The following is a 16789-nucleotide window of genomic DNA, read 5'->3' on the forward strand; positions in this document are numbered from 1 at the left end:
TTTTAAAGCAAACTTGCAGCAAGGAAAAGATTATTCATTGTCTCCTCATTTGTCGAATGGAGGCATAACAGTGTCTCAGAGTTTCTGGTTATGGTTATTAAATGTAATAATTAGTGGCCTTACCCACTGATCCACACACAGTAAACAAGTTTCGCTCCTCCTATTAAAACTATGATAGTTTTTTTTTAGTTACCTTGAAGAATTGATGCTTTTCTCAGGATCATAATCAAGCCCATCCCAGCAACTGTAGTAGTGAACAATATTTGGATGATTAAGTGTTGCCAAAGCTTTCACTTCACGCTCTACCTTCCTAGTTAAAAGGAACAGAACATAAAGGCATCAGTTTCCATCCCTGATAATAACAAAACACCTTGAGCAATAGGAGACAATCACCAATATTCCCTTATTAAACAGCTGTCATGGTTCCCACACTGAGGTTTAGGATGCAAGCCAGCAGCTCTCAAAAGGGAAGTGTGAACACAGAAAAAATCAGCTGTTTTCACTTTCAACATAAGAAAAAAAAAACAGTGACTAAAATTATTCCAAACCTCAGACAATTTAGAAGTCATAGGTAGTACTCTTGTGAGCTATCAGTGATGCAAAAAGTTTTTGGAGCTAAAATAAAAATCATCCATTATGTTTTATTTAGACTTGTGTTAAAATCACTTTTGATTTCAAAAGCAAACCCCATTTGGGCAGCAAGGGTAGGTAATCCAAACAGCATGAAAAACCTAATTCAGAATTTTCAGTGCGTGGCAAAAATACACACAGAGGGTGATCTATACAGAGAAACTGAAATTTCACTGCACAACGTGGGAGCTTTACAGGAATGCGTAGGTAAGAGTTATGACAATCGTATGCTGAGTGGAGTACATAAATTTTAGATTTCAAGGATGAAAACGGATAAGCAAACATTCTGCAACTTATTTTTTGAATTTGAAAAGTTCTATATGATACAAAATTTATAAAAATAGAGAAAAAAATTACTCATATATTAACATAATCCTAACACACTTATAAGTTTAGATGATTTCTTATAGTCTTTCTTCATATACATTTTTACATATGTGTAATTATAGTATATGTATTTATCCTATGTTTTCTCATATATTATCTTTAAATTTTTCCCTATTACTATACAATCTGTCCTAACCATCAGGTATAAGCATTTTAATGTAACATTTCAAAAGTATTAAAAAGTAGAGCAAATAGTAGAATGAACCCCTACCTGGCCATCAGATGAAACAGTAATTAACGACTGGCCAATCTTGTTTCCTGTATACTCTTACCTACTTCCTTATCTTTCCCTGGATTATTCTGAAGCAACTTCTAGCATCGTACCATTCATAGTGTGTATAAATATTTACAGTATATAACCCTCACTTTTAATGACTGCAAAATAGTCATTGATCAGAGGAGAGCAGAAAACATACAAAATCATTCCTTTATTGCTGAACGTTCTGTTTGCTCTAATTTCTCACTGTTATAAATGACACTGATTTTTATCTACTTGAATAACTTTTCCTATAATCTGGGTAATATCCTTGGAATAGGTTCCCAATAGGAAATCCATAGGTCAAAGCATATAAATAATTTTATGCTTCTTTTTTTTTTCCCATTTATTTTTATTAGTTGGAGGCTAATTACTTCACAACATTGCAGTGGTTTTTGTCATACATTGAAATGAATTAGCCATGGATTTACATGTATTCCCCATCCCGGTCCCCCCTCCCACCTCCCTCTCCACCCCATCCCTCTGGGTCTTCCCAGTGCACCAGGCCCGAGCACTTGTCTCATGCACCCAACCTGGGCTGGTGATCTGTTTCACCCTAGATAATATACATGTTTCGATGCTGTTCTCTTGAAACATCCCACCCTCGCCTTCTCCCACAGAGTCCACAAGTCTGTTCTATACATCTGAGTCTCTTTTTCTGTTTTGCATATAGGGTTATCATTACCATCTTTCTAAATTCCATATATATGTGTTAGTATACTGTAATGGTCTTTATCTTTCTGGCTTACTTTGCTCTGTATAATGGGCTCCAGTTTCATCCATCTCATTAGAACTGATTCAAATGAATTCTTTTTAATGGCTGAGTAATATTCCATGATGTATATGTACCACAGCTTCCTCATCCATTCGTCTGCTGATGGGCATCTGGGTTGCTTCCATGTCCTGGCTATTATAAACAGTGCTGCGATGAACATTGGGGTGCACGTGTCTCTTTCAGATCTGGTTTCCTCGGTGTGTATGCCCAGAAGTGGGATTGCTGGGTCATATGGCAGTTCTATTTCCAGCTTTTTAAGAAATCTCCACACTGTTTTCCATAGTGGCTGTACTAATTTGCATTCCCACCAACAGTGTAAGAGGGTTCCCTTTTCTCCACACCCTCTCCAGCATTTATTGCTTGTAGACTTTTGGATAGCAGCCATCCTGGCTGGCGTGTAATGGTACCTCATTGTGGTTTTGATTTGCATTTCTCTGATAATGAGTGATGTTGAGCATCTTTTCATGTGTTTTTTTGCCATCCGTATGTCTTCCTTGGAGAAATGTCTGTTTAGTTCTTTGGCCCATTTTTTGATTGGGTCATTTATTTTTCTGGAATTGAGCTGGAGGAGTTGCTTGTATATTTTTGAGATTAATCCTTTGTCTGTTGCTTCATTTGCTATTATTTTCTCCCAATCTGAGGGCTGTCTTTTCACCTTGCTTATAGTTTCCTTTGTTGTGCAAAAGCTTTTAAGTTTCATTAGGTCCCATTTGTTTATTTTTGCTTTTGTTTCTAAAATTCTGGGATGTGGGTCATAGAGGATCCTGCTGTGATTTATGTCGGAGAGTGTTTTGCCTATGTTCTCCTCTAGGAGTTTTATAGTTTCTGGTCTAATTTTATGCTTCTTGATGCATATCTCCAAGTGTATTTTTAACTGTGCTGTACCAATCTATGAAGCCACGAGAAATGTTCAAGGTACTGCACCCTTATCATCATGAAGGATTACCATTAAAAAAGATGTTATGGGATAGAAGGAACAGCAGTATTCCTGGTAAGCAAAACAACGAAGAAAGAAAAAGCCTTGTTTTGATGCCAAGTAGTATGAAGGTATTTCAACTGCAAGGCTTTGTCCACAGGACAGACAATAGGTTGGTTTGACTGGAAGAAAAGCATCTAAAAACCACACCTGCTTCTTTTCTTATGGCATTTTCCTTCACTTATATCCCTTTTCCATCTCCTTCTCTGATCCTTGAGGGATCTGTCTGGCCAAATTACAAACAATAACAGCTGCCAGAAAATAACAGGCAAGATCGGTGAACACGGGATTTCAGAGCTCCTTCCTCTGTGTCTTCCTTCCTAAGGGAGTTCTGTTATCCAATAATTGGGGTGGGGGTAGGGAGGGGCACAGATAATACATAAAACAAACATGGGAAGCATTGGGATATGGTGGGAACACAGTAGACTGGAATTCCAGAGGATGAATTCTAAATCTCCACCTTGCTACCACAGGAGATAGGGCCCAAGGATGGTCATCATTAATTTCTTCTCTCCCCATGCTCGCATCCACTCCTCAGATTAAGCTGGAAGAGTCTATTTGCCCTCTCCCTCGAGCTGACCATAGTGACTTTGTTTAATCAATACGATGTGGAACTTCCAAGACTGCTCCCTCCTGGGATGAGTTGCTCTAGGACAGTCCTTCTTAGACCCCAACAACTAAGCTGTGAAACGCCCAGGCCACCTAAAGGGGCCAGGTGGAGGCGCTCTGGTTAACAGCGCCAACTGCACTTGGGGCCACAGCCAGCATCACTGCCAGCCATGTGAGAGAGCCATCTCCGACGTCCAGCCAGGCCAAGCTTTCAGACAACTCCTGGCTGCAAATGCATGATGAAGGGCCCGGGTGAGCATAGTCAACTCACAGGACCACAAGAGATAATAACAACTTGGTGTTTAAGCCATTGCATTTTGGAGTGGTGTATTACGCAATAATAGACAACCAGCACAATTTTCAACCAGCTTTTACCTTTAGCAAATCAGTTCACATCTTTGAATCTCACTCGCCTCCTCTGTAAGATAAGGAGATGAGACTAGAAAAACTCAAAGGTCACCTTGAGCTAAAAGATTTTATAACTGTAGTTCTCATCAAGACAGCCTCAAGGATAATCAATGGTATATCCATTTTTTAATTAAAGTGACTATGGTGAAGTGAGGTCATTTCAGAGTAAGCCAAATATCATTCTCCTCATGAACAATACTTTCAAGGAGGACCAGAAAAAAAACATACTAATGAAGAAGAGAGATACATTAAAAAGAACATTGCAGGTTCACATTAAAAAAAAATAAAATATTACTACTTACGCACTATTATATTTAACACATTTAATAACGTAAGTCTTCATATCAATTCTGTGTTTGGCTTTGAAAACTTGGCCAAATCCACCTGAGCCAATTGGTGTTACTTCTGTGAAATCCTTGACCAACCTTGAGAGAGAAATGCTGCTGTTATTCTGAGGTTCAACATCCTCTGTTCCTCCACTCCAACCCTTCTGCTTTCCCTTAAAGGTACTAGTGAAATGGACTGTATAACAAACAGGACTCTCCCCTTCTGAGTAAGAAGGATGCATTTCACAGAAACTCTTGAATCAAAAAGGATAGTTCTTCCCTCTTCCCATCCCAACATAACAGATCACTCCTGGGAGTCAGTCACTGCCTGGCTGCACAAAAACCATGGTAAAGAATCTTTTATTCCAAGTAAAAAACTTTAGAAAAGAGTGCCACACTGTGTTCCCTGCTACCACCAAGCTGTTCTACGAGAAATGAGCCTGCTTATGTTTGCAACTCTCTGGGTTTCCCCTCTTTCTCCTGCCCCACCTTCCATCATTAAGACCTGCCAATTTTCTTTCCAAAACACATCTGCGGGTGTCTGCCCACGTTCCCCCATTGGCCCAAGCTTCCAATAAGACTCCTGCCGAACCCTGTTCAGAAGACACACCACCTCCTCTCCTTCCTCTGCTCCAGTCCACGATCCTCACAGCGATCAGTGTGATAAATACTAAGTCTGATCACAACTATTGCCCAAACGCTTCCCAAGCCTGCCCCTGCCTTCAGCAAAACCCAGAAAACCCTGACATGGGCTTCCAGGGGCCACCTGTTTGTCTGTCTCCAGCCTGTCTGGCGACCCCGGGTCCTTGGCCACTGCCCTCCCAGCACGTGGCTTTCTCTCGGTTCCTCGGGTGCTCACATTACCTTTCCTGCTTCGCCTTCCCATGCGCTTCTCTTTCGCACAGTACCAGGGGCTCCCCACCGCCCTGTGCTGACTCATCCCTCAGGCCTCCCCACAAATGTGACCCAGAGAAAGCCCTGCCTCATCCTTCACCCTAAATTCAAGGGTCCTGCTGTCGTGTCTAACCACGCCATGGCTTTTCCTTCAGACCTCTGGTCACAGTGCGTAATTATCATCCCCACAAAAACTGTAGGACAGGGGCTGTTTCTATGTTCCTGCTATAAATACGATGCCCAGCACAGTGCCAGATATATATTAGGTACTTATCAAGCATTTGGTGATTCTTTATTATTTCTTAAGCTTGTATTCCATGTTCCTCTGTTGCAAATAGGCCTCCTTTTTAAAAGACACTTTATTTAAGACCAAACATGCAATCGACCACCAAAGGAGCCCTTTTTAAAAAAGTGAAATCTGCTATGAAGCTGGAAAATGGAAAACAGATTCAAATGGATCTATTCTGATTCCTGCAGGAGTACTTTTGTTGAAAAAAAGTTACTGGTTTACAGAAATATTGGCTTCCAATATTAAAACCTCCCAGAGATATCAGAGAAACCCACAGGAGTATCACACAGACACCACATTCCATTTGAACTCACCTAAACTGTACTCCTCCACAAGGCAATGATCCTTTGTGGGCCTGACTGAGCTAAAACAAACTGTTCAGGGAGAGATATAACTTAACCTGCCTGATGTTCAACTGTCCCTTAAGAAACTTTTGTCAACTTTTGTACATGTATCCTTAAACAAATTCTTTTTCTTTTTCATGGTTTCCCCTCTTACCTGGGGTCTGCACTGTAACTGTTTTCTTCTGTCCTCACAGGAGAGTAAAAATTAGGCGCCAAACTTCTAAAAGTTAAGAGAAGCACATGAATTCAAAGCTAAAATGAAATATAACTTATCAAGAGTGGATTTTATGCTATGCACTAGGCTTTTTATGTTGTGAGTCAACTATCAGAATAACAGGGTAGCAAGTACTAACATTTTTCTTTAGAATCAATTTGGTTCTCTGTGCTCTAACAAATTTTCACTCCTTTCCTGTGTTTTTCAGCCTTAACACATTCATTGCCAGCATGCCGCTAGCCTCTTTTTCTCCCTTTAGACTCAAAACCTTAGGAAATATGTCTCATTGAATTCTCATCCTGGTTGTGTTTCCTTTGTCATTTATTCCTTGCTGGTGGTAAGCCTCCTACAACTGGAAGTCCAAATGCCACCTAAAACTAAACAAACACAAATTGTTATCTTCCCTCCAGGTTTCCCAGGTGGCGCAGTGGTGAAGAATCCACTTGCCAGTGCAGGAGACACAAGGGATGAGGGCTTGATCCCTGGGTCAAGAAGATCCCCTGGAGGGGTCATGGCAACCCTCTCCAGTATTCTTGCCTGGGAAATCCCATGGACAGAGGAGCCTGGTGGGCTACAGTCCATGGGATCATAGAGTTAGACAACAATCTTCCCTCTAAATCTTCGAATCCCTTAACACCATCAGCGCCATGACACTTGTCTGCATCTCATTCACAAGGAACAATCTTCATTTCCTTTTTCCTTTGCATCTTCTTCACCCAGTTCTTTAACTCTATTTCCTCAAGTTATGTTTACTCTTCTTTTACAGTCTGTCTCACAAATTCTCCTCCTCCCCATCACCAGATCAGTCTGATGGCCTGATCATCTTACACACAGACCTCGCCTCTCTCCATCTGAACACCAGCATCTGGCATCATCTTTCTGCAAGTGTTACCTACTGTTCAGAATGTACTGGTGCCTCATGGTGGCTCCTGCTGCCACCTTACTCCCACTGCTGACTGTATTCACATCCTTGCTTTTCTCTTCCGTTCAAGAAGCCAAGTCTCCCTAATTTACAGAACGTCTGATCATTTATTTCTTCCCTGAGTTACGATAACATTTCTACCCTACCTGCTTGTCTGTAAAATAATACACTTCTCTCTTTTTGGGGGGGTTGTGCCATGTGGCTTATGGGATCTTAATTCCCCCAACCAGAAATTGTATCTGGCCCTCAGCAGTGAAAGTGCTAAGTTCTAGCCACTTGGTCACCAGGGAATTCACACAATACATTTCTCTTAAGAATACCTCTACAAGCCCACTTCTTCTGTCAGACTTGTCCAAAACAATGCCCTTAACCAGTTACTCGACCAATAGCCCCATGGGCCTTTATGTCTACAATGTATTGTGTGCATATGTTCAAAACTTCTCTATGTATTTAAAATTATTTATTCATAGATTTCAAGATTTCTGTGAGCCTTAATCATGCTTTGTACTCCTGAAACTCCACTCAAATAAGGGCATACAATATAAATACTGAAGACTTCATAAGTAAGATGAACAAACTAGATCTGAAATAAAACTTCATTTCTAAATAAGTCCAATGCATGATGATACTCACCTCTTCACCTTCCTGGCATTATTTCTGAAACTGTCCTATAACAAAAGAAAATGGAAAATAGTTTCAGATGATTAAGTCAAGTATCCTGCTTTTCTTGGCCATCCTTTCTCCTGTACTTCTAGATGGTTCTCTGACCACATTTCTTTGTCCCTAAGATTAACAACCTCATCAATTCATACGCTCTCAGTAAGCCCTGCTTTCAGTGTATTTGTCTGTATCAGTGTTCTCATCAATTATAGCAAAGACAGATACGATAAGAAGGTCAAAAAACACAAATTGTTGGGGCCCTGAGATTCAGTGGCTAAGACTCTGCACTTCTATTCCAAAGCAAGGGGCACAGGTTTGATCTCTGGTCAGGAAACTAAGATCCCACATGCTGCGCTGCACAACCAGAAAAAAAAAAAGCTAGAACTGCAGGGCATGTTCCACAGAAGCACTGACTCTCCAGGCATAGAATATGGCTTCCCAGATGATCCTCTGGCCAGCAGATCTCAGCAAGAAACTATGCATTACAATTACTCATAGTGCTAGTAAAGAAAACACATGGGGCCCAGGGATCTAGTTTAAAACATTTTCAGGACAAATCAATAATTTAACTTTAACATTTAGCCAAAAAAGAGGAATCTTGGACATATCTCTCAAAAATTAATATAGCTCTTCTTCAAGCATATTCACTTTTATTCTGGTAGGTGTTGTGGTTTTTTTTTTTAACAATTTTAGTATGTTGACACAGAGTACAAACATCAGACTAAGATTTCTTGAGTTCCTATCACCCGCCAGCCTCAGTTTTGCACAGTGACTGCATTATGATTAATTCAGACATTCTGTAAATGGACAATATTTTCTCCAATCTCTTCTATTACAAACAATTTTGCAAAGAACATGCTTATACATGTATCTCTGTGCACACATACATGTGTTTCTCTAAAAGACATATCTAGGAGTAGAACTGACAGCACAGCTTGCACACCCTCAACTCCACTACATGTTGCCAAATTGCTCTCTAAGACAGTCGAACCAATTTATACATCAGCCAGCAACATAGAATATTGCTGTAATAGGATGTCATAGGTATAACAGGAACAGAGCTGTGTCAACACTTAGGATAGCCAGACTCAAATTTTGCCAATCGGATGGTTTAAAATGGTATCTAGCTATTGTTTTCATTTGCATTTTCCTGATTATTATTAAGTAAGCATCTTTTCATATGTCTGTTGCCCTTGTGGGTATCTCTTTTCTGAACTGTCTGTTCAGTTCTTTTGTACACTTTTTACTTTTTTACTGAGTTGCTTATCTTTTGCTTATTGATTTGTTTGTAGTTTAAAAAAATATTTATTTAATTGACTATGCCAGGTCTTTGTTGCAGTATGCAGGATCTCGTTCCCTGACCAGGGATGGAACCTGGGCCCCTTGCATTGAGAGCATGGAGTCTTAGCCACTGCACCACCAGGGATGTCTTTCTAGTTCTTTAAAAATATAATACTTTGGTAACACTAATCATCACCACAAAGACTATCTGATTTTTAAGTTCAGTTTTTAAGTTTAGCTCTGGTTTATTAAAACAGAAGCAGAAATCTATGAGTGAACCTTCTAAATACCATCCAATTGATAGAAGAAAAGAAGCCAGATTATAGGAATACGTGAAAAATACAAAGGTGAGTAGGGAGAGAAAGATGGGAGTGAAGAGCAGAAAAATTTTGCATGTGAGGAATGGGAGTTTATAAAGAAAGGAGAGAGAAAAAGCTACAAAACATTTAGATTTAATAAGAGCCCATAAAAAAAATTGAAAAATTATGACAGGTACTGGAGGTCACTTTTAAATGGAGAAACACAAAGGAAAATAAGATTAACTAGGAAACTTAGATACTAATACTATACCCCTGGAGACAGGAAAGAGCTGTTTGTGTCACTGTTATCACTTCTTTCTGAGGCATTTGTTGAGAAGCCATTTTCAGATGGTGATTCAGAACTACTAAAAGAAAAGAGGACAGCTATTAGTTTATGAATTCTGCCTATTTTTTGTTGATCAGTAATTGCTTTTTCTAAATTCTCCTTCAACATTAAACATTTTTGTAAATATCTGCTCTTTCAGGCTGCAATTTGAATTTGTTTGTCCATACTTACGATGTGCTCATTGCTTGAGAGTTTCTTTCGACATCACCAGAAACAGCATTGAAACAATCAGAGGATTGGTCAGCTCTCTGAAAGATTTAAAAGTACAACTAAATGACTTCTTATAGTGGCTTAGTCTCTGTGAACCAACTCCCACATTTATTTCCCACATTTACCAAATTCACAGCCATAAAGAATAACAGGATTAATATATTTTTATGGATGTTTGATCTGAATTTAAAGAACATTGAGCTGTCATGAGAACTGTGATCCTTCTGAAGCTTCATGGCCCCAGGGCTCATTGGTGGGACCCAGAAAGGAGTGCTTTTGCTATGCCACTGGCTGTCTTGGCGTCATCTAAATATCATGTAACTTCAAATCAACTTCAAAGAGAACTTTAAAATATAAAAATCAAATCCCAAGGCAGTACACACCATTGTTTCTGATTCTATCTTTTCATAAGCCAGTTTGGCAGCCAACTGTTTTGCCTCCTGTTTAGTGAAACCTACACCAATACCATATTCTTCTTGTCCAATTTTGCATTTATAACGAAATCTAGGAGAAATGATAAAGAGTATTAAATCAAATACCAAAAAACAGTAGATGTAACTCATGTGTTTTCAGAAAAAAAAACACACCTTAACAAAGGGCTAAATATAACACCAATTTAATAGATAGATTAATAGTTCATATCTTACTTAATTTCAACAAGGGCTTCCCTGGTGGCACTAGGTAAAGAATCCGCCTGCCAATGCAGGAGAGACATGGGTTCAATCCCTGATCTGGGAAGATCCTACATGCTGTGGAGCCACTAAGCCCATGTGCCACAACTACTGAGTTTGTCCTCCAGGATCCTGGCCCATCTGCCCAGCTACTGCCGCAGCTACTGAAGCCCACACATCCTAGAGTCCATACTCTGCAACTGGAGAAGCCACCGCAATGAGAAACCCGAGCACGGCGACTACAGCATAGCCCCTACTTGCTGCAGCTAGAGAAACCCCACGCAGTAACGAAGACCCAGCACAGCCAAAAATAACTAACTAAAAAAATAAAAATTATATTTTAAAAAGCAAGATTATATATATATGTATATATACATATATATATATATATATATATATATTTTTTTTTTTTTTTTTCAATGAGATGGCTAATCAGTTTACCAGAATAACCAGGACTGGCTAATAGCCCAGCTTCCATTCTCCAGGGAAGTTCTAACTCTTTGCTGCTTCATTGAAAGATGTGGCATTAAGGTACCAAGTGGTGATTTTTTAAAATTCCCCAAAAGTCAAAAGATGCGGGGGCAGAGAAAGAAGAAAGAGATCTAATGAATTTTTCAGAGATGTTCAACTGGTATGATAAAATCCACAGAGGCTTCTACAGGAGAATAATAAGGTGAAAGTGTTTTGGAGGAAATGTGCCAAGCATGTCTAACTTCAGCTCTAACTTCACCATTTTCTGTGCCCCCCTGCTCATGTACACAAAAACCTAAGCAAATCCTCACAATGCAAAAGTCCCATGCTGAAATCACTTAATTTTCACACGAGCTATAAGGATGCTTGTAGTTAGGCAAGGAGCTTGGGACAATTATAGAAGAACTATATTTAAGGTGGCAAAGCAACAGACATGGAAATTTACATTATGGAGTTACCATGTAGTGCTACAGAATTATGGCAGTATTATTCATCGTGGATGGAAATACTCTACCAGTGAGTCTTCTCCACTAGGCTCTGAAGGAAAATTAGGGAGCTGGGCTGAAGGACTCGATTATTTCTGTGACTCCTGTTTTTTTTCAGCACTCCCTAAACAGTCTTCTTTTTTTTAACAATCAAACGTTAAAGCACTAGGTCAAAGGAACCAACAGGTGAGCTACAGGAAAATAAAATAGCCTTAATTTATGGAGATTGACTCACAGAATTCACTTTTGACTCTTTCATTCCAGTGAATCCTATCACATTTTTGTCTTCCTGGTTCTGGCCTACAAGCCATTGGCGTGAATAATAAAGTTCATAGAACAGTATCCTAAAGTGGGTGTTTGGACTATTCGCCTTTTAGAATTTTTGTCCTTCTCTCTCATTTAACTGGTTGGCTATAGCTGAGAAACAACCTTCTTCACACTCATTTGCTTTCTGCTTTTCCCAGTTCAAATTCATTCTTCATCCTCATCTCCAAAGCCTCTGCTCACTGGTGAGAAGTTCTCATTATTTCTGACTGACCTTCTCATCCACCCCTCTCATCATATCCCTCAAATCTTGGTCTCCTCACCATCCAGGGTGAAAACCCGGTCCTTACTGATTTCTTTTTGGTGGCGTTGGGTTTCATTTTGCTTCATGGGCTTCTCATGGTGGTGGCTTCTCTTGCTGTGGAGCACAGGCTCTGGATTGCAGGCTCAGTAGTTTCAGGGCCTGGGCTGAGTTGCTTCCTGGCACGTGGGATCTTCCTGGACCAGGGATCAAATCCACCTCTCCTGCATTATTGGCGAGCGGACTCTTAACCACTCGAGTACCAGGGAAGTGCTTTTTTTTAAATTCTTTTGGCCGTACAGCATACAAGATTTAGCTCCCCAACCAGGATTCGAACCCATGCCCCCTGCATTTGAAGCTCAGAGTCTTAACCACTGGACCAGGGTTTCCTAAACCTATGGTCCACCAAGAACTTCCCTAAACCCATTCTTTCGAATACATAGTACTTGTCTAGAGAGTGACACTATTCAAGAAAATCTGAAGGGCAAACATCTTTATTCTGACAAGGGTGGAAAGAGACTCATTCCACACACGTGGCAGGACTCTTCTCACACAGCCACTGCGACCTCAGGGATGGGAAGGTCTTCACCACTTGACTTTGCTTAGGTTTCCTGCAGACTAAACCATCCAGAGAGATCTCAGAAATAAAGGATTTCCCAGACTTGATCAATTGTGGGATAAGGGTCCCCGGACTTCAGCAATGAAGCATTTTAATATTTTCATCACAGAGATGTCAAACTGCAATAAAGTCATAAAAAACCTCTGCAGAATGTACCAAAAAGGACAGGTATTTTTGGAAAGTTAGACATGAAAATAAGGCTGCTCTATTGCTTAGACATAGTGAAACAGAAGGAAAAACAACATCTCACCCTTCGGGCCCATCACCCTTTGATTTACATTCTTCATAAGTTACACATAGGTTTTTCTTCTGGGAGATTGTATTAAGACGGCCTATGTAATTCTCAATGGGTGGTCCTTCTGGAGTATTTGTTGTCAGCTGAGATGAAAAAGTAACTGACTAAAAGAAAAAAAAAACCCATAAGGATAAATTTTAACAAGAAAAGACATTAGCTATTTTCCTTTTACAGTTTCATAAGGGAAAACAAAATAGTCGATTTTCTTGTTTATCTAGGTAAAACTATAAGACTTTCTGATTTGTTGCATCTTTTGTAATTTCAAAGGACAAGATAACACATACGGAATAAAGTTATATCCTGGATCACAACTTCATAGGAAACATGAATATAATAGCATTACTCCTTCCACTATTATCTGCCCCTTTTAAAATTCCCAATCTGTCAAAATCTTGCCCAAAGTTTTTCTACTTTGTTAACTTTGTCAAAGAATTTTTGGTTTTATTGACCTTCTTTATCATATCTTTGTTTTTTTCACATCAATTTCTTCCCTTTTGTTATCACTGTCTTTCTTCTGCTTTTTCATGGGTAAAGGTATTCTACTGTTCTTTTTCTGACTTCATGACTTGGTTTTCTGACTCATTAGCGATTTATAAGTTTGTGGGTTTTCCTGATTTATTTTGCTCGATTTTGATTAAAAGGGTGACACCTTCAAGTAAAATTTAAAAAATATATATATTTTTTGGCTGCACTGTATGGTACTTGGGATCTTATTTCCCAGACCAGGGATCAAACCTGTGCCCCCTACAGTGGAAGCCTGGAGTCTTAACCACTAGATTACCAGGAAGATCCCACTGAGTAAGATTTTTCATGAAAGTATCTTGAATACTGAAACTCTGAAAATTTTTGAAAATTTGACAATGACCCACTTTTGTCCCACATGTAAAATGACTTCCTGCCTCATTTTACAGATGCTGCTCCAGAGTCTTCTGGTTTTTAACGGTGGTGCGGGCAGCATGACTTTTTTTTCATTTTTATATTTCGTTATATTAAGTTCTTCTGCCTGGATACTTGTAGGATTCTTTCTTCATCCCTGGAGCTCAGTCCTTTCACAAAGGCCAACGTTCTTGGTGTTTTCATATTTTTCAGTATCTTATGAGCAGCTGAGTTGCTTCAATCTGCAGGTAGCTCTTTTTTTATTTCATAAATACTTTCTATTGCTCTTTTCAGAGACCATGTTTTCTGCACTAGTTACTCTGTTTGCATCTTCAGCAATACCAATTATACGTATGTTACTTTTGCATCATCTGCCCTCCATATTTTAATATATCATTCTCCTCATGGTTCCTTCTATCTCTGTCCTTTTCCACTGCATTCCCTCGATCAGGTGGAGGGGCTCCTTCCAGAACCTGTTAGCTCATTTCTCACTGTTTCCTGAGAGTATGCCCTGCTGTTGGCACTCTAACTAGATATTGCCCCATTTTGCCCACTCTTTTTGAGGTGGACCTCTCATTCAGGGTTCTATAGAAATGAGACCAGGAGAAAGACTGAACTAAACTTCGAAAGCAAAAGCACTTGTGAATAGCTTTATTCTGCATGTAAGTATTTTCTCACAGGACAAAAATACCATAGATATTTGTGAGTTCCCTTTCACAAAGGAAAAAAAAGGTAATTACTCACCTTACGGTCTTTGTTAATTATCTCAAAAGCTAATTTGGCTGCAGCGTTTTTGGCTTCCTTCTTTGATCTACCTTCAGCCTTTGGAAATTCTTTATCATCTATTATAACTTGATACGTAAACCTGATTACAAAGAAAAATTCAAAGAATATCATAAAATTCATGCATTATTTAACTACCATTCTAATCATAACTGCCTTCTGTGACACCTTTGAAAATTTTAACCTGTGTTCCACATAGAATAATCATAAGGAATTTTATTTCAGCCATTCAAGTATGACCTAAATCAAATCTCTTACGATTATACAGTAGAAATAACAAATAGATTCAAGGGATTAGATCTGATAGACCAAGGGCCTGAAGAACTATGGACAGAGGTTCATAACACTGAACAGGATGCGATGATCAATACCATCACCAAGAAAAAGAAATGCAAAAAGGCAAAATGGTTATCTGAGGATAACCTTACAAACAGCTGAGAAAAGAAGAGAAACAAAACGCAAAGGAGAAAAGGAATGATACATCCATGTGAATGCAGAGTTCTAAAGATTAGCAGGGAGAGAGAAGAAAGCCTTCCAAAGTGATCAATGCAAAGAAATAGAGAAATACAATAGAATGGGAAAGACTAGAGATCTCTTCAAGAAAGTCAGAGATACCAAGGGAACATTTCATGCAAAGATGGCACAATAAAGGACAGAAACGGTATAAACCTAACAGAAGCAGAAGATATTAAGAAGAGGTGGCAAGAATACACAGAAGAACTGTACAAAAAAGATCTTTATGACCCAGATAACCACGATGGTGTGATCACTCACCTAGAGTCAGACATCTTGGAGTGTGAAGTCAAGTGAGCCTTAGGAAGTATCACTATGAACAAAGGTAGTGCAGGTGATGGAATTCCAGCTAAGCTATTTCAAAACCTAAAAGATGATGCTTTGAAAGTGCTGCACTCACTGTTTATAATAGCCAGGACATGGAAGCAACCTAGATGCCCATCAGCAGACGAATGGATGAGGAAGCTGTGGTACATATACACCAGGGAATATTACTCAGCCATTAAAAAGAATTCATTTGAATCAGTTCTAATGAGATGGATGAAACTGGAGCCCATTATACAGAGCGAAGTAAGCCAGAAAGATAAAGACCATTACAGTATACTAACACATATATATGGAATTTAGAAAGATGGTAACGATAACCCTATATGCAAAACAGAAAAAGAGACTCAGATGTATAGAACAGACTTGTGGACTCTGTGGGAGAAGGCGAGGGTGGGATGTTTCAAGAGAACAGCATTGAAACATGTATATTATCTAGGGTGAAACAGATCACCAGCCCAGGTTGGGTGCATGAGACAAGTGCTCGGGCCTGGTGCACTGGGAAGACCCAGAGGGATTGGGTGGAGAGGGAGGTGGGAGGGGGGACTGGGATGGGGAATACATGTAAATCCATGGCTAATTCATTTCAATGTATGACAAAAACCACTGCAATGTTGTAAAGTATTTAGCCTCCAACTAATAAAAATAAATGGAAAAAAAAAAAGAAAGTGCTGCACTCAATATGCCAGCAAATTTGGAAAACTTGGCAGTGGCCACAGGACTGGAAAAGGTCAGTTTTCATTCCAATCCCAAAGAAAGGCAATGCCAAAGAATGTTCAAATTACCACACAATTGCACTCATGTTACATGCTAGCAAAGTAATGCTCAAAATTCTCCAAGTGAGGCTTCAACAATACATAAACCAAGAACTTCCGGATATTCAAGCTGGATTAAGAAAAGGCAGAGGAACCAGAGATCAAATTGCCAACATCTGTTGGATCATAGAAAAAGCAAGAGAATTCCAGAACATCTACTTCTGCTTCATTGACTAACCTAAAGCCTTTGATTGTGTGGATCACAACAAACTGTGGAAAATTCTTAAAGAGATGGGAATACCAGACCACCTTACCTGCCTCCTGAGAAATCTACATGCAGGTCATGAACCAACAGTTAGAACCAGACACGGAACAATGAACTGGTTCCAAATTGGGAAAGGAGTACATCAAGGCTGTATATTGTCACCCTGCTTATTTAACTTATATATAGAGTACATTATGTGAAATGCCAGGTTGGATGAAGCACAAGCTGGAATCAATATTGCCAAGAGAAATATGAATAACCTAAGATACACAGGTGAGACCACCTTTACGGTAGAAAGTGAAGAAAGAGCCTGTTGATGAAAGTGAAAGAGGAGAGTGAAA

The 16789-nt window shown here is 39.4% G+C and overlaps 1 protein-coding gene across 3 annotated transcripts in view; it reads right to left on the reverse strand.

Annotated features, from left to right (window-relative positions):
* The window catches only part of EIF2AK2 (eukaryotic translation initiation factor 2 alpha kinase 2), a 40703-nt gene that overhangs the window by 15756 nt on the left and 8158 nt on the right, over positions 1-16789 (reverse strand). For 2 of the 3 annotated variants that reach the window (XM_020890036.2, XM_020890037.2), the window contains 9 exons: positions 14553-14673; positions 12888-13036; positions 10210-10330; positions 9788-9864; positions 9542-9635; positions 7664-7698; positions 6049-6114; positions 4344-4466; positions 194-310 (listed from right to left, as the gene is read on the reverse strand). In XM_020890036.2, the coding sequence (XP_020745695.2) occupies positions 194-310; positions 4344-4466; positions 6049-6114; positions 7664-7698; positions 9542-9635; positions 9788-9864; positions 10210-10330; positions 12888-13036; positions 14553-14673 (903 nt within the window). The remainder of the gene's footprint in view (positions 1-193; positions 311-4343; positions 4467-6048; positions 6115-7663; positions 7699-9541; positions 9636-9787; positions 9865-10209; positions 10331-12887; positions 13037-14552; positions 14674-16789) is intronic. The other variant, XM_020890038.2, reaches the window with a different exon arrangement.

Source organism: Odocoileus virginianus, chromosome 2, assembly GCF_023699985.2.
Source record: "Odocoileus virginianus isolate 20LAN1187 ecotype Illinois chromosome 2, Ovbor_1.2, whole genome shotgun sequence".
NCBI classification, from domain to species: domain Eukaryota; kingdom Metazoa; phylum Chordata; class Mammalia; order Artiodactyla; family Cervidae; genus Odocoileus; species Odocoileus virginianus.